General features: G+C 42.4%; 1 protein-coding gene across 3 annotated transcripts; it reads left to right on the top strand.

The window, feature by feature from the left end:
• The first annotated feature begins 3,929 nt into the window (after positions 1-3,929).
• Positions 3,930-22,780, top strand: SC5D (sterol-C5-desaturase). 3 transcript variants are annotated; one of them, XM_058664013.1, is made up of 5 exons: positions 3,930-4,020; positions 15,063-15,280; positions 17,520-17,652; positions 19,767-19,867; positions 20,196-22,780. In XM_058664013.1, the coding sequence occupies exons 2-5, from the start codon at positions 15,071-15,073 to the stop codon at positions 20,649-20,651; spliced, it is 900 nt and encodes a 299-aa protein (XP_058519996.1). In that variant the 5' UTR covers positions 3,930-4,020; positions 15,063-15,070; the 3' UTR covers positions 20,652-22,780. The 3 variants fall into 3 exon arrangements, with proteins under 3 accessions (XP_058519996.1, XP_058519997.1, XP_058519998.1); XM_058664014.1 differs by lacking the exon at positions 3,930-4,020 and adding an exon at positions 4,027-4,165; XM_058664015.1 differs by lacking the exon at positions 3,930-4,020 and adding an exon at positions 7,165-7,224.
• Positions 22,781-23,006: the final 226 nt, after the last annotated feature.

Here is a 23,006-nt window from a genome sequence, read left to right on the forward strand (position 1 = left end):
TTTGGTGGTAAGAGGAATAAGCCAGTGGGTAGACAAACCCTGTCTGTCTCTGTCTCTATTTCTCAATCTTTCAAATAAAATGAAAATAAATAAATAAGATGATTGTCTGTGGGTTTGCCTAGAGAAGGCTGCACATTTTTATACACTGGAAACCTTGAAATTCCTAACAATAAAAGCCTACTTGCTACAGCTGGACATATTCAACAACAAAATTCTACCTGATTAGGACTTCATATTTGAGATTTGCCTATCACATTTCATGTTGGAGCTTTCGCTCACTAAATAAGTGTTTTTCTTTGATCATCTTCCATGTTTCAGAAAAACATTAAGTAAGTATCCATTCAGCACATTTCATGAAATAAAACAACATTCTTCCCATCATTTCCTCCATGGAGTTAACAGCCTCTTTGTCTGTGCTTCCAGTCTCTCCCAGCAGCCATTGTTCACTGCCCATCCTTGTAATAAGCAACATAGTCATCCATATGTGCTCAGTTTGCCTTGCAGGCCATAAATGACTGGAGGCTGTGAAATGTGGCTCTGCCTTTAACTCCTTTTTTACTTTCAGTATTTAGCAGAATGCATCGTACACAGTAGACACTCAAAATATTTTTGTCAAAATAATTTTCACATATTCTACCTAAGCATTATTTTAAAATTCACTTGCAGTAGTTTTGAAAAGGATTTATTTATTTTACTTGGCAATTCAGAGTTACAGAGAGGGAGAGGCACAGAGAGATATTATCCATCCACTGGTTTACTCCCCAAATGGCTGCAAAGGCCATAGCAGGACTGGTCCAAAGCCAGAGTCCAGGGGCTCCCTCCAGGTCTCCCATGGACTTGGGACATCCTCTGCTGTTATCCCAGGCATATCATCAGGGAGCTGGATCAGGAAATGGAGCAGCTGGGACACGATGCAGCTCCCATATGGGATGTCAGCACCAGCAGGTAGAGGATGAGCCTGTTATGCCAGCAGCACTTGCTCCCACTTACAGTATTTTAACTTTATTCAACCTCATACCCCCATAAAAATGCAAACTTTAATTATCAGAAAAGTCTTTGTAAAGGCAGACTGGATCATGCCTGCCTCAACATCATTTCTGTGATTTATTTTCATATACATAATTTATTTACTATGTAAAGTGGCCTTTCCACCCAAATACACTGGGTCAGGAAGCACACATTCATCTGCCTACAGTTGCCAGCGAATAATATAGCCTAGCTAGGCCGGAATACAACAATGAACAAGGGTTCTACTGAACTGTACTATCCAAAGGAACAGCAGACTTTTGGCAATTATCACCATGCAGAAGCCAAGGCCCAGTGAGCTCCTACTTTCCAAACGTCCAAGAGAACTGCCTGTGCATGTTTTAAATCTTCTCTTTAATATATTTTCATTATATTTGAAAGGCAGGAAGATAGAAAAATATTCTATCCATTGGTTTAACCCCTCAAATACTAACAACAGCCAGCCCAAAATCAGGCACCTGGAATTCTTTCCCAGTTTCAGGCGTGGGCAGCAGGCACCCAGCACTATTGTCCATCCCCCACTGATCCCAGTGTGTGCCTTAGCAGCAAGCTGAATCACAAGTGCAGCCGAGACTTTGAAATGAGACATGGGTGTCCCAAGCATTATCTTAAGCCATTATACCAAATCTGAAATTAATTCAAGTAGAGGGATTATCAAAAGATAAAAGTACAAATAACATTGAAAGATCTAATTGACTTTTGTTTAGATTTCCTAAATCAGACAGCATTTCCGTTGTATAAAACCGTGAATGCTCCGTTGGGTGTAACAGAACAGCTTTTTTTTTTTTTTTCTTTACAACATTAGTAACAAGGAAATAGGACAACAGAAAAAAGCAGACTGGTTAAGATCAGAATACTGTGGATTACTTTTCTTTCAAACATTAAGCAGAAGGCAAATCATCATTTTGATGACTCAAGCTTTTCAACAAGCTGCTATAAATCTTTTCAAGACAACTGTCTGGGATCTACTTGCTTCTATGTTTCAGTTTAATTATATAGCACTTAACATCAATGACGCCATTTGAGTTTGGTTTGGTTTGCTGAGGGCCTGGTGGAAGAACTCAGTCCAAAACATTGGCTGCCCAGAACCAGGAGAAGAAAATATCTGTGGACTAGACTACATGCTTTATCCTATGGCAGCCACAAATATGGAATCCTTGTAAAGTTAACTATCTTCTATTTAACTTCTATTTTTCCTAGAAATGAATGGAGAAGTCTTAACTTCAAAAGTATAGGATGGCATAAGAATAACAAGGTGGAAAAAGAAGGAATGTCATTTTGAAAGGAGGAGGTGGGGTCGTCCTTGTGGAACAGCAGGTTGAACTATGACACTGCCAGCGTGCCATATCAACGCGCCAGTTTGGGCTGCTCAGCTTCCAATCCAGCTCCCTGATAAGGTATCTGGGAAAGCAACACAAATGCTTGGGTCCTGGCCACCACGTGGGAGAGCCCTTGGAGCACCAGGATTCTGACCTTGGCCTAGCCACACCTGGCCATTGCGGCCATCTGGGGAGTGAATCAGAGGATGGAAGATCTCTTTCTCCATCACTTGGAGTTTCAAATAAAATTAAATTAAAAATAAAGAAAAGAGGAAAGCAATAGATGTTTGACTCTCACTAGAAGGCTGTAATCACTGGACCCTAATAACGTCTCCTTACAAGGTAGCACTTTTGGTGATGCTATCAGGAAGTAGAAATTATCCTTGCCAAACTTAAGCCATCTCCCATTTCCCTGAACTTTTTTGATTAGTCACTTTGGAGGGAGATACACTGAATGACTAATAAGATTTTCTTATCAGCCATGTTTACTAGAGCAATGTCTCTCAAACTTTCACTCTGGGACTTATTCAAACACATTCAGTGGGGCCTCCCAGAATTTCCAATAAAGAAGGTCCAAAGAATTTACATTTCTAGTCAATCCCCAGAGGATGCTGACAACCACAGGTTGAATGCACTGAAAGCTCCCAGAAAGCTTGCTTTGTAACTGTAACCATGTAATTCATGTTTAATGCTGCATGCCCACTGTTCCGGACTTGTCCCCAGTATCAGGTCCTAGCAGTCCAGGTCAAATCTGACTGCAGTCACCTGTACTGAGGGTCCTAATTAAGCCGATCTCTAAAGGGGACCAGTTCTCCCCACCCTCCAAAATGAGAAAATCCACAGCAATGCAAGGAAGGAACCCAGTTTACAAGTTAGTCCCCTTTCAGGAAAGCAATCTTCGTTCTGGGCTTTCCTTTCATCCACACCCCAGTTCTGCCTGTTTCATCAACAACCTCAGGTTCTACCCACAGGGTTCTCTCACTGTATTGGGTAGAATGGGATGCTGCCCCAAATCACGAAACCCCAATAAAAACCAATCGGGTCTTTAAAGCCAAAGTGCTGTCATGTGCGTCTTGAACAACCTATCTCATCTCAGTACCACTCCAACATTCACCTAAACCGGTTTAGCTAGATTTTAGACAGTCTGAGCGCTCTACAAAAGGGCAGGTCCATGGTAGGGGGAAAAAAAAAAGCAGTAGTGCCTGAGACGTTTGTACCTCCCTGGTTCGCGCTCGTGAAAGTTTCGGACTGGCACTTTTTAAGGGATTGTCATACTTTCCTCAAGGTCTAGCATCATTTTGCAAGGGATGTTCGCTCAAATAACGTCAGGCCGCCTGGCACGCCTCCGAGCCACGGACACTCAGGGCCAGTTTTAACAAAAGCAAAACACTAACCTACCCTGGAAAACGCCTTCCTCGGCCGGTGCGGTTCCCGCCCTCCTTTTCGTTCAGCAGCTCGGAGGGGCCGGGGCGGGGCGCGCGGCGCCCACGTGACCGCGCAGGGCCCCGTCCCGCCGGGTCGCGCGATCCGCCGTCATATCAGCTTATGCGGCGGCCCCCTGATTGGCCGGGCGAGCTGCCGCTCAGCGCCCGGGCCCGGCCCCGCCCACCCGCGAGTAACCTGCGCCCGGCCCAGGTAGCCAGCCAAGCGGGGAACGGCGGCGCACCCTCTCCAGGTAGGGACGGGCAGCGGAACGTGGGGGGACCGCGCTCCAGCCGGCCGCGGGGCGGAGAGGCCGACAGAGGGGATGTAGACACATCAGCCCGGCTGGACCCAGGTGGGAAGGGTCGGATACGTGCCTGGACCTTCCTAGCTGCCAGGTAACTGGGCAGGCAGAGGCTGGGAGCATGTCCGAAAGCCGGGAGGCCCCTCGCGCTGACGAGGACCGGGGCAACCCTTAGGACAGAGTGTCAGGGCGCCCAGGACGCGCGGGGGCCTGGGCTGGCTGGAGGGGCGCGGCCAGAGGACACCGCTGGCTTTTGAGGGCCGGAGGGGAGGCCCGGGCCGGAGAGAGACGAGGCACGTGGATTCACGTGCAGGGTTTGAGGCCCCCCGCGGGAGGCTTGGCCACCCGCACTCGCGCTTTCCTTGGCGACAGAGTTCCCTCGGTTCGTGGAGGGAAGGAGTGTTTCAAAGGGGCTGGGCTGAAGAACTGCTCAGTACTGCGCAAGCCTGGATGGATCAAGTTGGTGGTGGTCGAGTGTGTTACTGATCCGCCGTCACGGTTCAGGCTCGAATGATGCAAAGCTAATAAGTCATAAACACCTGCCTCCGTGGTCGTTTGCCAAGTGTTTTCCCATGTATTGTGTAATGTAATTACCGTGGAGCTAGTACACGGGAGTCCTTATCTAGATAGGTAACACTTAGAAAGATAACGTAGTGTGACAGGTGCCTACTGTTGAATCACTGTCATTGAATAAAGTTCTGCACTAATGTTCCTCGCCTCAGCTTCCCTATCTGTGAAGATAATATGTGCGAATCAGACAAGGTTATTCCAAAAAAGCACTTCAAATAGTAACACCTGGTTCTCAGTAATTATCTCTACTTTTTAAGTTAAGCCAAAAGGTAATAGGTGACTCGGTCATTCTAAACCTTATGGTGTTTTTATCCGTATGAAAGAGGTTTTTGTTTTGTTGTTGTTGTTTCTGTCCCCCTGCAAAGTAAAATGGAGTTCATGAAGGCTTCTGTGTTCAGCAGTGGTACTTGGGGCTTTGTGGGGCCTCTGAATTCGGGGGAGAATGACCTGCTAAAGCTGTACGCAAAGGTAGGAGCTGCTGGAGCCAATAAGAATTCAGAGATTTAAGGCGTTGAAGCGTTAGTGATTGCAAGGCAGTAGCACTTGGTAAAAGTTCACGGAGCTTACTGGCATACTGTGTGCGCTTTTTGTTGACTCCACCATTTATTGACTATGTAATTCTGAGCAGGAAGTTTTCTGTGCCTGGTTACTTCATCTGTAAGAAACAGGTAATTCGAATACCTGCCTTTGTGGTTTCTTGAAAAGGTTAAAGGAGTTAATGTATGTAACATCATAGCTGGTATTGGGGAGATCATAATGTTACCTGTGACCGGTTCATTGCTTGCTCCTGTTTCACTTTATCTAAAAGTGCTTGGGATTCCAGTTTGGCTGCCAGGACAGTAGTGAGTAGCTCTAGCTAGTTAGCTTCATCCTGTGTCTGGTGCTGTCAGAAGACTCCCCAGTCTCTAAAACTTGCAAGTCTTCAGCATACGTGAGTTACCTCCATTTTACAGAGATGGGCTCACTGAACAAATGTAGTTGCCATTTTGAGTTCTTCTGATTGCAGAGTTCATGTAGTTCATGTATTAGATGTCAAAAGTGTATAGCAGTATGAGGATACTTCAGAAAGTTCTTAAAATGGAATTAAAACATTTTGGTGCAAAAAAATGGAAATCCATGTGTGATTTTTTTTTTTTCGTAACACATGCTTTCCATAAACTTTTTGAAGACCCTCCTATGTAGATTTCAAACATTTTTGCTCCAATGAAAATTTTTTTAATTCCATTTTAAAGTGGCAGATGTATTCATGAGTGCCTAATTACCACATCCAACAGAGAGTTTATCGAGATGGAGTTCAGATCAGGTTTAGTTTGTCAGTGTCTCAGCCACCTGCAGACGGGTGCAGTACCTCTTGCCTTCCTGGCACAGCTTTACACTTAGAGGAGTAGCACAGGAGCAAGCACGGTTTTCAGACAAAAGCCAAACGAAAGAGCTTTTTGAAATTAAGGACAATCTTAAGGTTTTTACTTGCTGATATTAAAGATTGAATGAAGAATATTTTTAGCACATGACTGGGTTTTGTTGGCTGTACCATAGCATCCTAGGAATCATATTGAATGAGGGCACTTTGGCAGTCAAGGTCAGCAGGTAGGTTGTGTGCAGCAGCTCTGACTGGGATCTCATAGCAATGACCTTTCCACTTCGTGTTCATGGTATTTGTGTGCTTTCTTTACTCTGCTGTCTCTTGACAGTCTTCACTCTTTGTGACTTCAACTACTGTCTGTCTACTAGACTTTGTTTTCTTGTCTTTTTAAACATTTGTTTAGTTGCAATGCAGAAATACAGAGAGAAATTGAGAGAGGGAAATCTCCCATTCATCATTTCATTCCCCAGATGGCAAAAGCTGAGGCTGAACCAGGTCAAAACCAGGAGCCCAGAGCCTCTTGTAGATCTCCCACATGGGTGCAAGCAGAAGGGGTCCAAGCACTTTGGCTAGACGCATTAGTAGACATCTGGATCAGAAGTGGCTCAACAGGAACTTGAACCAAATGGGATGGAGGTACTGCAGGGCAACTCCCACCATGCCACAGTCCTGATCCCTAGCCTTGCTTTTCAGTTTCAGGTATCATATTAACATGTGACTGCTGCTTGTACCTAGGCATCTGGATGAGCCACAGGCAATTCAGTTTGGCCCCAAATTGAGCCCATGATTCCCTACCCACCCTGTATTCTTGCACGAATCTTCCGGCACTCCCTGTGCTTATTATATCAGCTATGCTAACAGCACCATCCACTCAAGCAAGGTTAAACTTCATAGTCATCCTAGATTTCTCCACCTTCATGTTCCAGGATCTGGGTGTTATCCAAGTATTGTGGGATTACTTCTGCCTGCTAAATCTCCAGTGTGTTTGACTGTTTTCAGAGCAACTTCCTGAGGTTCAGTTGTCTACTCCTGGCTAGCACTGCGCCAGAGCAAAGGAAGAATTCTCCCTGCTCATCTACCAACACTCCATATTCCAAATGCATCGATTCTTGGGAAATACAGGTTGAAATAATACCTCCTTTCTGCTCAAAAACACTTCTACCCGCCTTCTGCAGTAGAGAAGGTCTAACGTCCTTAGGGAGGCAGTGGTCTACCTGCAGGTTTGTCCCCTAACTTTTGCTGCCTGTCCTCCTCCCCATTACACTGATGCACTCCCCAGCCATCCCCACTGAGGCAGAAGCGTGCAGTGACACCCTGTAGTTATTTCTTCAGATGACTCTCCCTCTTTCAACAGTGCCCTTCAAAGCCTACATTGGATGTCATATTTGTTATGAAGCCTTTTATAGTAAATGACATGGATATGTCGTCTTTCTGACCTCACAGAATATGTATATGTTTACACCTTTGTTGCAGCACTTGTCATATTGATGTAATTGTGTTTCTTCAGTTTCAGTACCTTTAGGAATGATTCTTGTCTTCCGAAGCTCATTACCTAGTGTAGTGCTTGCCATTTGGAGGAATCGGCACTGGCATATATGGTGGAAGGTATTTGCTAATATTTAACATTAATTGGATTTTTCTTTCCCTGACAAAGTGAGAAAGATGTGATATATATTAGGCAAAGCACATCATAAACCAAAATAAAAAATTTTCTAATCCACAAAAAGATTTTTTAGAATATAATTTTTATGAAGAAACTAAAAGCCCAGTAGGAAGATGAGCAATAGTAAAAACATATAATTTACTGAAAAGTGCTATTTTAAATATCTGAGGTGCTGCTCAACCTCACCAGTAATAAGGTAAATGCAATTAAGTAAGCACTGGGATTCCTGTCTTTCTCATTTGATTGGCGACTCTGCGGATGTTTGATGATAATAACTCTTGGTAAGGTAGAAGAGAATAGGTACTGTCCAGTGTTGCTTGGGGACTAGCCACAATATTTCTTCCTTATGGAGAAGTTTAGCCACATCTACCAGAGTTAAAAATATAGTTCCTCTTTTGCTTGTAAAAGTTTACGCAGTGGTAGGTGAGTCACAACCTCAAAGTCTGGAACGCTCAGAAAGCCACAGGGTCATTATATGTACCAAGTTCAACACTCAAACTCATTTGGTGGCAAATTCTCAGTCTTACTGACTGGGGTGCCTTTTGTATCTTGGTGCATCTGCCAGTTATTTTTGCCTGTTGTTCACTGGGACAGTCTAACTTTTTGGTTGCTTTGTTATTTCGTTTGGATTCAATTACATATGAAAATACTGAGAACAGGTTAAGAGAGCCTGATGGGTGGGTAACAATGAGAGTGCTTGGAAACATCTGTCATGATTAATAGCACAAAGTGTGGAGTTGTAGGAGCTTCCACTTAGGACGTCTCTGAAGCATCCTGCTGAAGGAGCCAGCAGCAAGTATCACAAAGTGTGAGTTACAAAGTAGAAAGACGGGGCCTGCATTGTGGCACAGCATGACAAGCTTCTGCAGGTGTTCCACAGGGGAATCCTGGCTTCTCTGCTTTTGATTTAGCTTCCTGCCACCCACATGGGAAACCATGATGAAATTCCTGGCTGCTGGCTTCAACCTGCCCTTTTTGTAGTGGCAATGAGGAAATAGGAAGTGGCAATGGAAAATAGGAAAACACTACATGGGACAGAAAATGTAGGTCCTAACCATGTTTTCCTTAAGTGAATCTGACATGTGGAAGTGCAGATATGCCAGTGACTGCCTTTGCTGGTCATGCAACAAGTTAGCATAGAGAAAGAACTACCAGAGATGTGTATTACTGTTAGAAGGAAGGATGCAGAAGCTTAAGAAGTCATGTACCTAAAAAGATCTAGAAGTGTAGCAAAAGATAATTGAAAATTCAAGTTACTCATCAAAAATTCTTTTATATTTTTGTCTCCTCTACTTTGTATAGAAGTAGGATTTGGGGTATTTTCTCTCTCCCCATTATGACTGGAAAGCAGCCTTTTCCAACAAGGAGTGTTGTATCTGGGAGCAGTTGAATGTTACCTTGTACATCTGTGCAGTTAGCAGAGGTTGGGGAATTAGAGCGTTCTGTAAGAGGTTAGTCATAATGATGCTGTTTGCAGAATGACTTCATGCTTGAAGTAATGCTGCTAAAGAAGCATTAATCTAAGTGCTTAACATTGTAGGCCGACAATGAAGTTTGAAACTGAGCCACAGATTTTGGAAGAATTTTCTGTCACTCATGAGAAGGGGATATCTAACCGCATTAATTACACCTTACAGTTAATGGCTGATACTGTAAATAAAACAGGAAAAATTGAAAATGAAGAAATGCTAAACCACTGATCGTGACGCTTCCATAAGGCATTTCTCGGGGAAATTGCTAGAATATTGTTAAACACACAGAAGCATGAGAATAGTGATAAGAACTTAAGTGATGACAGCAGTGGCTACATAGGTTGTGAACACAGATGGGAACATCACTCAAGACATGATGATTATCTAAATACGAATTGTTTATGCAGAAACGTGTTAATAAGACAGATGACATTGGTGGACTTTTCAGAGGGCAATTTTTCCAGTCTATCAGTTGTTAAACTATGTGATTACATTTAAAATTACTGCACAAATTATCATTTAAATAAGCTGCAATTAAGTTTTTATTTTTATTTGAAAGGCCGAGTGATAGAGACAGAGAGCTAACACTTGCTCTCTTCAGGATATACATTAGCAGGAAGCTGGTTCTGAAGCAGAGATGGGACTCGAACCCAGGCACTCCCCTACAGAGTGCATCTTACCTGCTCTACCAAACATTTGAAGAAGTAAGCTAGGGTTCAGTGTTGTGGCATAACAGATAAAGTCGACACCTGTGACACTGGCATCCCGTATGGGTGTTGCTTTGTGTTCAGGATGTTCCATTTCCAGTTCACTATCCTTCTCATGGCCTGGGAAATGCAGTGGAAGATGGTCCAAATGCTGGCACCCCTGCCACCCATGTACCCCAAAATGGTGTGTGGTACATCGTCCTCCTGGCTCCTAACTTCAGCCTGAACTAGCCTCAGCCATTGTGGACATCTGGGGAGTGAACTAGAGGATGAAAGATCTCCGCATAGCTCTTTTGTATAAGCAAGTAACTATTTTTTTTTAAGTAGTTCGTACTTTTAAGTATGAAAAAAAAGGTAAGTATGTACTTCACTGTTAAAGAGAAAGAAAGAAGGTGTTGTCTTGCCTTCCCATTAGCAGAACAAGAGCCTCCTAAAGGCTCTCTTATAAAAGCAACACAAATTGAGGAAAGTTATCAACATGAACTCAGAACAAAGCAAAGAAGCCAACACTAGAAATGGAAGATCTGTAATAATCCTAGGAATATTTATTTGAGAGAAAATGGCACAGTGAGAGCAGTGAGCTTGGTTGCATTTTTTCTTTTGTAAGATTTATTTACTTTTGGGCCCGGCGCCATGGCCTAGCGGCTAAAGTCCTCCGCTTGAACGTGCCGGGATCCCATATAGGTGCCAATTCTGATCCCGGCAGCTCCACTTCCCATCCAGCTCCGTGCTTGTGGCCTGGGAAAGCAGTGGAGGATGACCCAATGCCTTTGGATCCTGCACCCACATGGGAGACCTGGAGGAAGTTCCTGGTTTCCTGGCTTTGGATCAACACAGCACCAGCCGTTGTGGCTCACTTGGGGAGTGAATCATCGGACAGAAGATCTTTCTATCTCTCCTCTTCTATATATATCTGACTTTGTAATAAAAATAAATAAATCTTTAAAAAAAAGATTTATTGGAAGGCAGATATACAGAGAGAAAAGGTTTAACCCACTGGTTTAACCCACATGTCCACGACAGCCGTTGTTGAGCTGATCCGATGCCAAGAGCCAGGAGCTTCTTTCTGGTCTCCCACATGGGGTCCCAAGGCTTTGGGCCATCTTCTACTGCTTTCCCAGGCCACAACCCAGGGAGCTGGGTGGGAAGTGGAGCAGCCAGGACGTGAACTGGTGCCCATATAGGATCTTGGAGATAGAAGATTAGGCAGTTGAGCCGATGTGCTGGCCCTGAGCTTGGTGGCAATTTAACTTGCTCTTTTTCCTGCTCGTCTTTCCCCAGTTAACAGCCTTGCAGCAGCAGGCAGAAACTTACCCACCTAGAGAGGGGACAAAGCTGGTGTGCAACACAGCTTCTCCCAAGTCCCAGGTACAGGTGTGCCACTGTTGGGGCCCTCTAACAGGTCCCTGAATGTTCATTCTCAAGGCTTTTCCTCTTTATGGATTCTCTTAGAGCTGGCCCTTTGTGTGTGGGTCTGTCAAGAACAATCCATGTTCACATTACAGCTTCTAGAGGCACTGAGACCACTTGGCATCAGTCAGCTCCCAAACTCGACACACTGCCCTGGCACCCTCAAACATGCACAGGATAAGCAAAAACATCAAGGAATCAGAGGTTTTGAAAAGTTCTGACTTTTCTGAGAATCTAAAATGATTTCCAAGGGTAAGGCTGTGCACATACCCAGAAAGAGGGGAGAAGACCCTGCGTGTCCTGCATAATTGCCCTCAAGGTACGTGCAAGCAGGAAGTGGAAAGCTAAGGTCAGAGTTGGAAATTCCCATTAAAAGTGGTAAAACTAGAGACCAACAAAGGTGGGAGGCTCTTTGGCTCAAGGCATTTAAGGCATCTCAACAGTAAGAACAGGTGTGTTAGACGATTAGTTCTGGACAGTTGCTCACTGAACAACTGCAGCAGCATGAAACCCCAGGGCCAGCACACAGGGAACCTGCTGTTTTCTGTGAAAACAATGAGGCCCACAAAGAATCAGCGATAGCATAGCTCATTTGCACAGAAAGGACAATGAGTCAAGCTGTCCTTGAGATATAAGGATGTGGGGCATAACTGAGCAAAAACTAAATAGCTGCTATTAAATATGTAGAAAGAAGACTGTATTTAAATAGGTAAAGTATGAGCTATTTCCCACAAATTAAATAGTATAAACTGATAGAATCATTTTTAAAAGAATCAGAAATCTGGAAGTTGAAAAACACAGTAAAATGCATTGGAAATCATCAAGCTGAGCAACAGGCTTGTGTTGACAGAACAAAGAATCATAGAACCTGAAAATAATACTTAAATCAAGAGTATCTAGACTGAGGAGCGAAAAGCATGAAGATTACAAGAGCCGCATTTTCTCTTTGATTAAGGCAGTGAGGTATGAGTCCATCATAAATGATAAAAAGCCAACCTTAATATAATGGTACGTGGGTGGTGTCTGAGAGCTGTTAAACAGAGGGTGACATTGTTCTTTATACAGATTGAACAAGATCCAGGAGGTAGACATAAAATTATATATATACACACACACATAAAGAAAGAAATGTCACAGTGTAAATATATGCTACTTTTTGTAAGGAAGATGGAAGAGAAAAAATGGGTAGGTTTTTTTTTGTTGCTTGTTTTTTTAAGATTTTTTTTTTTTTTGGTCAGAGAGGACGACTTTATAGAGAGAAAGAGACTCAAAGAGGAAGATCTTCCATCTGCTGGTTCACTCCCTAAGTGTCCATAACAGCTGGAGCTGATCCAAAGCCAGGAGCCAGGAGCCTCTTCCAGATCTCCTGTGTGGATACAAGATCACAAGGCTTTGGGTCATCCTCCACTGCTTGCCACAAGCAGGGAGCTGCTGGGATCCTGGCGCTTATAAAAGGAGGATTAGCTGATTTAGCCATTGTGCTGGACCCATAACAATTGTGCTTCCAAAATCAGTTTAACATTATAAATATATGTGATTTAGTGAGGGGGATAGGTTACAAAGCTGTTAAGTAGTGTAAGAGAAGCTGGTGTAGTGGTACTACAGCCAAAGCTGCCATGTCTACTTCCCATGTTCCTTGAGAAGCAGGTGACAGCCCCACAGCTTGAATTGCTGCTACCGGGGTGGGAAACCCAGATGGAGTTCCTGGCTCCCGGCTCCAGCCTGGCCTTACCTTGATTTGGGGGGCATCTAGGGAGTGAAGCAACAGGTACAAGATTTCTCTGTCCCCTCCCCCTCCTCAACCCGGCTCTCCCTCTCTCTTTGTCTCTCCTTTCTCTCTGTTACTCTTTCAAATATGTACATCTTAAATAATTTTCCTTTCCTCTAGGCTATTTTATTTCATAAATTGTATTTGCTTAGCCCAATATAAGGTGAAATATAAGGTGGGTAGGCAATTTCAGAATCTCACAGGTTTTGGTTGTTCAGAAGTCTCAGTGATTTGGTGTAGAATGCTGAACACATTTTTCACTGTGAATAATGCAGAGAGTAATGAGTCCATCATAAAGGATGAAAAGCTGACCCTGGAGTTGCTTACCTGTATTGTAATAGGACCCTTGAGTTTGGAATGGACTCAGGTAGGTACTGAGTTACTAAGTTTTCCTGAAGTGCATCATGTGGAGCAGGAGTTGTCACCCTTTCTGACACAGGATAAGCGGATAGTCCTTTTGGCTTTGTAGGTCACACTGGTTGCATGTGACTCAATTTGCCTTTGTGGAAGAAAAATAGCCTAGAGCAGTTAAGCAAGTGTCCAAGCGACACTGTGTTCCAATAAGCTTTCCTTCAATAGCGTCTCTTGCATTCAGCCAGTAGGCCACGTTGTGCCAGCCCCTGATCTAGAATATTGATCAGGGGGAGAAATATACATGTATTCCGCTTCTTATTCCCAAGAACACTTCTCTCTCTATTCCATCCCTGGGAGTGGCGGGCCTTTCTCCTGCCACAAGAACAGGTTGTCCTCGACTCCTTGTGGCCATGATGGAGGCTCCCGAATCTTTTTGGAAAATTCATCTTAGGTCTCAGCCCTGAAACAGAAACCTCAGAACTGTTTAGTCCTTGGAGGAGAGAGCTGCAGCTGAAACTCTCAGCTAAGGAAGAAGCCATTTGAGTGCCAGAGGCCCCCACTGGCTGTGTTAGCTTAGCCAGTAATAGGAAGTAGTGACATGGAGTCAAAGCTGGGCTTATACCACTTGCCACCCCAGGGTGGGATGTGTCCTATGCCTCAGTTTCCCTCAGTGCGCTTTAGTATCCCAAGGTATAATGAGGGAATTGGACTAGAGGTGGTATGTAGATCAAATCTTCTCAAGGTTAATTCCCGCCAGCAAGCCCTGAGACCTCTGAGGGGTGAGGCGAGGGTGTTCTTCAGCTGCAAGAACCACTGGAGACAAACCGGTGATGGATGTCTGTTTATTGCGAAGAAGTTACAGGCTTATATAGAATAGGAAAGAGGAGGCAGGGGGGCATCTCCTGACAGTCCCCTCCACCCCTTCCCGCCCAACAGTGACACTGTAATTGGCTAGAAGGCACATTTATCCCTTTAGATCCTCCACTTGTGTCATGGGTCATGCTGTGCACGCAGGACTGGAAGCTGTGCCTCAGGGCCTGGGCAGGTAGGCCTTGAGCCATGCCTACCAGGCCGTTGGCAGAGATCCAGGGGTGATTTCCCATGAAATCTGGCTCTAAAGATAGCATTTAGGGTTTCTTACAGGAGCAGGTATGAGTGTTGGTATCTAGTTCTTCTGAAGGTTGTTGCCCAGAAGCTGGTGTGCCTGGTGTAAGGATCAACTCAGTGACACGGAAGACTAACCAGACCCCACCATCCTGGACCCGACACCACCTTGAATCCTTTGGGCTCACTTGCCTAAGAAAGCGTCTTGATCTTTACGTTTAAACTGTACTCTCTGCCAGTCTGCTGTGCTAGGAGACACCGTACCCGAGGGCCCTACTCGCCATCCCCTGAGACATTTATCCCTGGTGTCCACTTACAGTCAACTGCCAATCTCTTGGGCTTGCACTCCCATACCCACCTAGAGGCTATAAAGTTGCCTTCCCTTTGTTCTGCACTCTCTCTCTCTCCACACTCTCTCTGCACTCCCATATCCTTTGTTCTCTCTCTCTCTTCCCTTCTTGTGCTCTCTGCTCTGCAGTTTCTCCCTGCTCTGCAGTTGTCCCTCCTGCTTTCTGTGGCGACTTGAGTTTGTGGTTTAAAGAGCTAACCCCTGGTGAGTGACTCTGCATTCCCTGTCCAGGAACAACGATGGACTTCGTTCTCAGTGCTGCAGATTACTACTTCTTCACACCCTATGTCTACCCAGCCTCTTGGCCAGAGGATGACATCTTCCGGCAAACAATTAGCCTTCTGATCGTGACAAACCTCGGTGCTTACATCCTGTATTTCGTCTGTGCAACCCTGAGCTACTATTTTGTCTTTGATCATGCGTTAATGAAGCATCCACAGTTTTTGAAGGTGAGACATTGTTGTGCCTATTTTCCATTGAGAGTTACATTCGAAAGAACAGTATGAGTTATTTGTGAAATTTTTCAGGTTGAACTGGTTTCATATAACCATTAAATCAAGTTTTTTAAGCCAGCTCCAAATGGATTATTTATATGCTTCCATTACCTTAAATAAATATATGAATAACTTATAAAAAACTATATATTTAGAATCTTATTATATACATAAGGTGGGAATTTCTTTGACATTTATGAAGAAATAATTGTACGTATTTATGTAAGTTTTATGTTTATGTTGGTTACTCATTACTATGTCAATTAATTCCATAATGATGTAAATTTTTGCTGATGGTATGTTGGAGCTTTTAATTGATCAGGATGATACTCTGCTGGCTCTGTCTTCAAACCAGAGAGGGTCTACCTAAGAAGCCGTTGAACTTGACTGGACAATAAGATGCTGGACTCTATGTTTGGTATATGCTTGCAATGAGGGAATCTCAACCAAACTTGAACTGTGGTTATGCAACAAGGTGGAAGAATCCACCATGGGGGGAGGGTTTGGGGAGGGGTGGGGAGAATCCCAGTACCTATGAAACTATGTCACATAATACAATGTAATTAATAAAAAAAAAGTTTTATATGTTTAACTTGCACAAACTGAAATAAATATTAGAGAGGGAATTCAAACTTGGCAAAGTTCTTTATTATTTTTTTCTTTACTTTTTTTTTGCACGTTTTTACAAAAGTTTATTTATTTTGTGATACAGTTCTATAGACTCAGGGCTTTCCTCTCTTTCCTCCCCCCCCCCCACTGATTTCTCTATTTATATTATTACAATAGCATAGTCCTTCAAAACTAATCATAAGCCCATCATGCTGCTATTTAAGTGCATCCTGATATTATAGGTATAGACAATGGCACACGTGCAGCATCCTGTTACCAGGATACATTTAACAGTTTCACTTTGGCAGTTCATTATTGATTTGAATGGCTGACTTGACAAGGACAGAGAAACAGACAGAGGTGGAGAAAGAAGAAAGGTTATCTTTCACTTCCTGTTTACTCTGCAGGGGCCTGCAGCAGTCAGGACTGGAGTGGGCTGAAACCAGGAACTCCAGCTAGATCTCCCACATGGATGACAGTCCCAGGGGCTTAGGCCACCACCTGCTGCCTGCAGGGGCATTGATTAGAAGCTGGACTGCAAACGGATGTGGGACTCAGTCCCTGGTCAGGAGTGTTGGCACCCATTGCAGTACATTAGCCTTGTTTACCACAAGGCCTGCACCAAGAACCATTTTTCTATTTCAGTTATTTAGAATTCCAAAGACTGGGGGTAAAAGGTAGTTTGAGGGATGGAAGTTAATTATGAAAGAAATGATTATTGCATAAGCATACAAGATTTTGGGTGCAACATTGTGATGTATCAGGTAAAGTCCTTGACTGCAAAAGTGGTATTACATATGGGTATCAGTTTGTGTCCCAGATGGCTTCTCTTCCAATCCAGATCCCTGCTAATAGACTGAAGAGAGAGCAAACAAAATACAACAGAAAATAGTCCAAATGGTTGGGCCCCCACCACCCACGCTGGACACCTAGATGAAGCTGCTGGCTTTGGCCTGGCCCAGTCCTGGATGTTGTAGTCATGTGGGGAGTGAGCCAGCGGATGGAAATTTTCTCTTTCTTTATTTCTGCCTTTCTGTCTGTGTAATTCTGACTTTCCCATAAATAAATAGATCTTTTAAAAAATACGTATTATGGGGCCCGGCACTTTAGCCTAGTACCTAAAGTCCTCACCTTGCATGTGCTGGGATTCCATATGGGTTCTGCTTCATGTCCTGGCTGCTACACTTCCCTTCCACCTCCCTACTTGTGGCCTAGGAAAGCAGTAGAGGATGCTCCAAAGGCATGGGACTTTGTACCTGCATGAGAGAATCAGAAGAAGCTCCTGACTCCTTGCTTCGGATCAGCTCAGCACCGGCTGTTGTGGCCACTTGGGAAGTGAACCAGTGGATGGAAGATCTTTCTTTCTCTCCTCTCTGCAAATCTGCCTTTACAATAAAAATACATTAAAAATGCATTAAATACATTTTAAAAAGAAAGAAAAATACAGATTACATGGGAAGGATAAAAAATTTCAGAATTTTAAAAATTCTCAACACAAAAAGCAACGTTTTTCTCATTTGCCACTTCATATTAGCTCTGTTTATCGTGTGGTTTTTAAGTATTGGAAATATTGTTTTATTTGCAGAATCAAGTCTATCGGGAGATTAAATTTACTGTCCAGTCATTGCCATGGATAAGTATTCCCACTGTTTCGTTGTTCCTGCTGGAGCTGAGAGGTTACAGCAAGTTGTATGACGACGTAGGGGAGTTCCCAAGTGGTAAGTAAACTGACTGTCAGAGGAGAGGGGTTTGCATACAGACTGGCTTTAAAGAACTGAGTCTAAAGGCTGCTGGCAATTAAATGATCGGAGATGAGCCCTTGTGTATTTTCTATTACCTTTTTCTTTTTTTTACACAGACTTAATTAATTAATTTATTTATTTATTTATTTATTTATTTTAAAGGCAGATTTACAAAAAGAGAAGGAGAGACAGAGAAACATTTTCTGTTCCCTGGGTCACTCCTTAAATGGCCACAGTGGCCAGAGCTGTCTCCCGTGTAAACTTTGTACTGCTTGCCCAGGCACGTCAGCAGCTGACACTTGAACTGGCCACAGTGCGAGTCCCATGTTTTCTATCTTTATTGAATTTGAACTTAAGTAGTACATGCTTATTCCTGAAAATCACGAAATGCAGATTTTTCATTAGAGTTCCTTTATCCTGCTACCTGTAAGCTGTTTGTCTTTTGACACGCAGCCTTTTACTTTTTTATGCCTGTGTTCTTCATTATTTATTATGTTGTTTATATTATATTTATATTAGCATATTATGCTATGCATGCTAGTTTGGACTATATTTTTTCTTGTGGCTAAATTTTTGTGTCAGTGAATATTAATTATGCTAGCATAGCATGTTGATTCTCTTTTATTGGATGGATGTCAGTTATTTATTTCAATGATTTTTTTACTCGCTAAACTATTGTTTCCTGGTTCTATTTTAACCAATCCTCATAACTAAACTTTTGTGAAATAATACATCCTTCTAGTACATAGAAAGTAACAATAGTAATTATCATTTATTGAGTTTTGTATGTGCTAGCCAACAGTTCTTAAGTTCTTCACATGTTGATCCTTTTATTTTTCTGTAAGAATTTGGAGACAGGTACTATGATGGTATTTCAAAGTGTTCATGGGAAAGTGGAATTAAAGACTAAGTTAAAAAAGAGTTTCAGATCTAAGCATTACACAGAATCTGATAAGTTCATGGAAAGCATGTGTTATAAACAAACTGCATTTATTTCAGAAATTTCTGCATTAAATTAAACTTAATGTTTTAATTTCATTTTCCATGAAAATTTTCAAGTACCCTCATGTTACTATACTCCTTTTATAGGCAAGTAAGTTAGATAAACAGTTCTAGTAACTTACGTAGGTTACTCTATAAGTAGCTGGTGGCTGTGCAACCCGAGCCTAAGCTTGCTGCCTGTAGAACCCAGCTAACATTTTAGCTATTTAGAAGGGACAGAAGTCCCATGTGGTGGTGATGAAGTAGCTAGCTCCTGAAAAGTGAGCAGGATTGTGAATTAAGACAAAGTTAGTTGGTTAGTCTACATTTATAGAATAGTTTGCATGAAGGCAGTGGAGGACAGTTGAGAAAGCAGCCAGGTTGTAGAGGAACGTAAGAATAATGGGGTAAGGTATTTAGTGGAAAATAAAGTTTTAGGCAGGGAGATAACATGTAGAAATATATGAAGGAAATAATGAATTGGCATTATGTACATAGATTTAAATAAGAAATATATTTCACGAGTGCCCTTTTCTGTCTCATAAATATTTTTATAAAATTTATTTTATAAATATTCTGGTTTTTAATATTTTTCTCTTATAAATATTTAATGAGGATTTGTTCTTAGACATTTCAAATTATTATGAGAGGAAAATGAAGAAATAACTATTTTCCAAGGAGTCAGGGGAGAGTGATTGAGTTGGCCAAAACAGGTAAGTTGTAGGTTTTGAGTTTAGGACACCAGTTTGTGCTGGGATGGACATGCACAACGTGAGCTTTTGGGGTGGTCACAGGGTACAGGATATTCCATGGGATATCTGCTTCTAAGCCCAGCTTCCTGCTAATGTGTATTCCATGAGACAGCAGGTGATGGCTCAAGTATTTGGGTCCGTCATGTCTGGTGAGTTCTGGGTTCCTGGCTTCAGCCTGACCCAGTCCCGGCTATTGGAGGCATCTTGGAATGGTATCTCTTTCCCCACCCCACTCTCCCCGCTGCCCCCGCCCAGTACCTTTCAAAGGAAAAAATGAAAAGTAAATACACTTTGTTTGTTTAAGTGGGCTCTATTCCTGAGAGCCAAATCTTGATTGTGCTGTTCTCTGTTTTCTAGGCTGGTTTCAACTGATTTTCAGTGTTATATCCTTCCTGTTTTTCACTGACATGCTTATCTATTGGATTCACAGAGGCCTTCATCACAGACTGGTATATAAGGTAAGGTCTTTCTTGTGCTGGGAAAAAAATTTTATGCTTTGCAGCAATATATGAGTATAAGTATGTTCTTATGTCTAAGGATTTCCTCTAGCTATGTAAATGCCTGAGTAGCCATAACCAGAACAAAGCAGCAGGGATATTTTTTCATATTCTTTATGGATCTTAAATTGTCAACATTTCAGAGTAAAGAAGGGCATTTTATAAAGTAATTTTGCTCCATCCAAAGGGAATTTTTAGTTAGGTCATTTCCACACAAGCATGGAAAGCAATTGCATTATAGCACAGGGTAGAGTCTACATTGCTAACTGTGTCCTTTTTTTTCCTTCAGCACATCCATAAGCCTCATCATATCTGGAAGATTCCCACTCCCTTCGCAAGTCATGCCTTTCACCCTGTGGATGGCTTCCTTCAGAGTCTACCTTACCATATATACCCTTTTGTCTTTCCATTGCACAAGGTGGTTTATTTAGGCTTGTACGTTTTGGTTAACATCTGGACGATTTCCATTCATGATGGTGATTTCCGTGTCCCCAAAGTGTTAAAACCATTTATTAATGGCTCCGCTCACCACACAGACCACCACATGTACTTTGACTACAACTTTGGACAGTACTTCACTTTGTGGGATAGAATTGGAGGCTCATTCAAAAACCCATCCTCCTTTGAAGGGAAGGGGCCTCTTAACTATGTGAGGAAGATGACCGAAGACAAGCGCAATGGCCATGCAGAAAACGAGCCTAAGAGTGAAAAACTTTCCAATGGAGAGTTCACAAAGACTGAGTAGGTTATCGTCCAGTTAGTCTTAGATGCTTTTAATAAGGAAAAGTGATCCACATACAGCCAAGAGACATAGCAAGTGAATGGCATCATTTGAACATGAGCAGTGGTCATTGATGATACACTTGGAGAAGATGCTGTGGGCCCCAGGATTCTGATATCTCACTTAATATGCCCCATGTTGGTCCCAGGCATGACCCTCCTCTCCAGCCAGCAAAGCTGCCCTTTGTACAGCCTCCGCAACAATTTCAGACTAGCTGAGGATAAGCTGCTGAGGGAATCAGCTGTGTTCTTCTGCCTTAATTCTCCCATATTTGTTACAAATGCTGAATAATACCAAGACTAAGCACCGTAACCAAGAAATACTAATGTCAAGAGATTCCTCATTTCAGAAATGGTCAATTCTTCAATATTGGTATGGTAACAATGATTTGTTCAGCTGAAAACATCTGTGTGAAAAGCAAGTTCTAATGCATTATTGGCTTTGTAAAGGAACTAAGTAAAGTAGGTACATAGTAAAATTGTCAATCCTCCCATCTATACGCTAAGTCTCTGGGGGTATTATCAAGTATTCCAATTTACTGATGAATAAGTAAACTGGATTTTTTTTTTTTTTAGATACTAGTACCACCACTATTTAATCCAGATCTGAAATTATTAAGCTAAAGATTTTGCTGGTTACTGTTTGCAAACATTATTTAATAAGTGTAACAGATGTGTGAATCTGAGTGTTTTTAGGAAAGGAAATTTGCTACCCAAGTAATATATTTGGCACAACTGATTTTTTTAAAATTGAATTGATGCACTGCACTTTTGGTATGTTTTGAAGTTGTAAACCTGTAATTTTTTATGAAAGGAAATTATTGCTAAGTAGATATCCCTATGGCTGAAGATTTCTTTTGAAATCTTACTCCTCCCTCACTTTTCTCCACCTCCTCAACAAAAAAAGTTAACAAATACTTTTATAAAGAAGTATGTGTTATGCAACTGATAGGGGACTACTATCCTGGATTTCCAAAGAGCTTCAGAAACTCAATGACAGCAAAACGAACAACCTGTGAAGAAGTGGGCAGAGGAAATGGACATTTTTCAAAAGAACAAATTCAGAATGGCTAATAGACATCAGGTATGAAAAAGTGTTCAAGCTGCTTAGCATCAGGGAAATACAAATAAAAAGCACATTTAGGTTCCACCTAACTCCAGCAAGATTAGCCTACATTCAGAACTGGATTTAACAACACCTACTGGCACGGATGTGGGCAGAAAGGTACCCTTATTCACTGTTGGTGGGAGTGTAGGCTAGTAAAACTACTGTGGAAGTTAGTATGGAGAGTGATAAGAGAACTGAAACTTGATCTGCCAAATGACCTAGCTATCTCACTCCTATGAATATATCCAGAGGAAATTAAATCTGCTTATGAAGTGATCTATCACCCTATATTTACAACAATACAATCTGCAATAGCGAAGACGTGGAAACAACCCAGATGCCCATCAGAAGAGGAGTGGATAAAGAAACTGGTACATCTACTTTATGGAATACTACCCAGCTATTAAAAAGAATGACATTCTACCATTTGCAACAAAATGGTCCCAACTATAGACCATTATGCTTAATGAAATAAGCCAGTCCCAAAAGGACAAATATATGTTCTGTCTGATACAGGCAACCTTCATTCAAAATACAAGGTCAATAGTTATATAGGTAAACATGTATATACATATATTTATCTAGAATATCTGTATAATGGAGACGAGTATACCATGAATCGGAGATATGTTGCAATATACATCTCTACTTCTGAACAAAAGATGGACATCCAATGAAACTGTTACATATATCTTGACAATAGATTACTGGACTGTATACCATTCTCTATACCTACAATACAAGGATATACTTAAATAACAATCCTGGAGTTGTGACTGTTGCTGAGGAACTAAACTATTGTTACAATATAAGAGAAAACAGTGTGTATGGGGGGAGGATGGAAAGGAAATGTCCTGAGCCTAATGAACTATATTGTGAAAAATAAAGAATTAAAAAAAAAAGAATTGTGTGTTTAACATAAATATATTGGGGAAACATAGTTTATAAAGGTGTTCTATAAGATATTTATATGTAAAAATCAATAAAAGCCAGGGCCCAGCGTTATGGCCTAGCGGCCAAAGTCCTCCCCTTGAACGCGCTGGGATCCCATATGGGCGCCGGTTCTAATCCCGGCAGCTCCACTTCCCATCCAGCTCCCTGCTTGTGGCCTGGGAAAGCAGTTGAGGATGGCCCAAAGCCTTGGGTTTCTACACCCGCGTGGGAGACCCAGAAGAGGTTCCTGGTTCCCGGCTTCGGATCGGTGCAGCACCG

This window comes from Ochotona princeps, chromosome 4 (genome assembly GCF_030435755.1).
Source record: "Ochotona princeps isolate mOchPri1 chromosome 4, mOchPri1.hap1, whole genome shotgun sequence".
In the NCBI taxonomy this organism is placed as follows: domain Eukaryota; kingdom Metazoa; phylum Chordata; class Mammalia; order Lagomorpha; family Ochotonidae; genus Ochotona; species Ochotona princeps.

Coding starts and splice junctions, on each gene's coding strand:
- SC5D (XM_058664013.1), top strand. CDS start 15,071: ATGGACTTCGTTCTCAGTGCTGCAGATTACTACTTCTTCACACCCTAT. Junction 15,281..17,519: donor AGCATCCACAGTTTTTGAAG/GTGAGACATTGT, acceptor TTTTATTTGCAG/AATCAAGTCTATCGGGAGAT. Junction 19,868..20,195: donor ATCACAGACTGGTATATAAG/GTAAGGTCTTTC, acceptor TTTTTCCTTCAG/CACATCCATAAGCCTCATCA.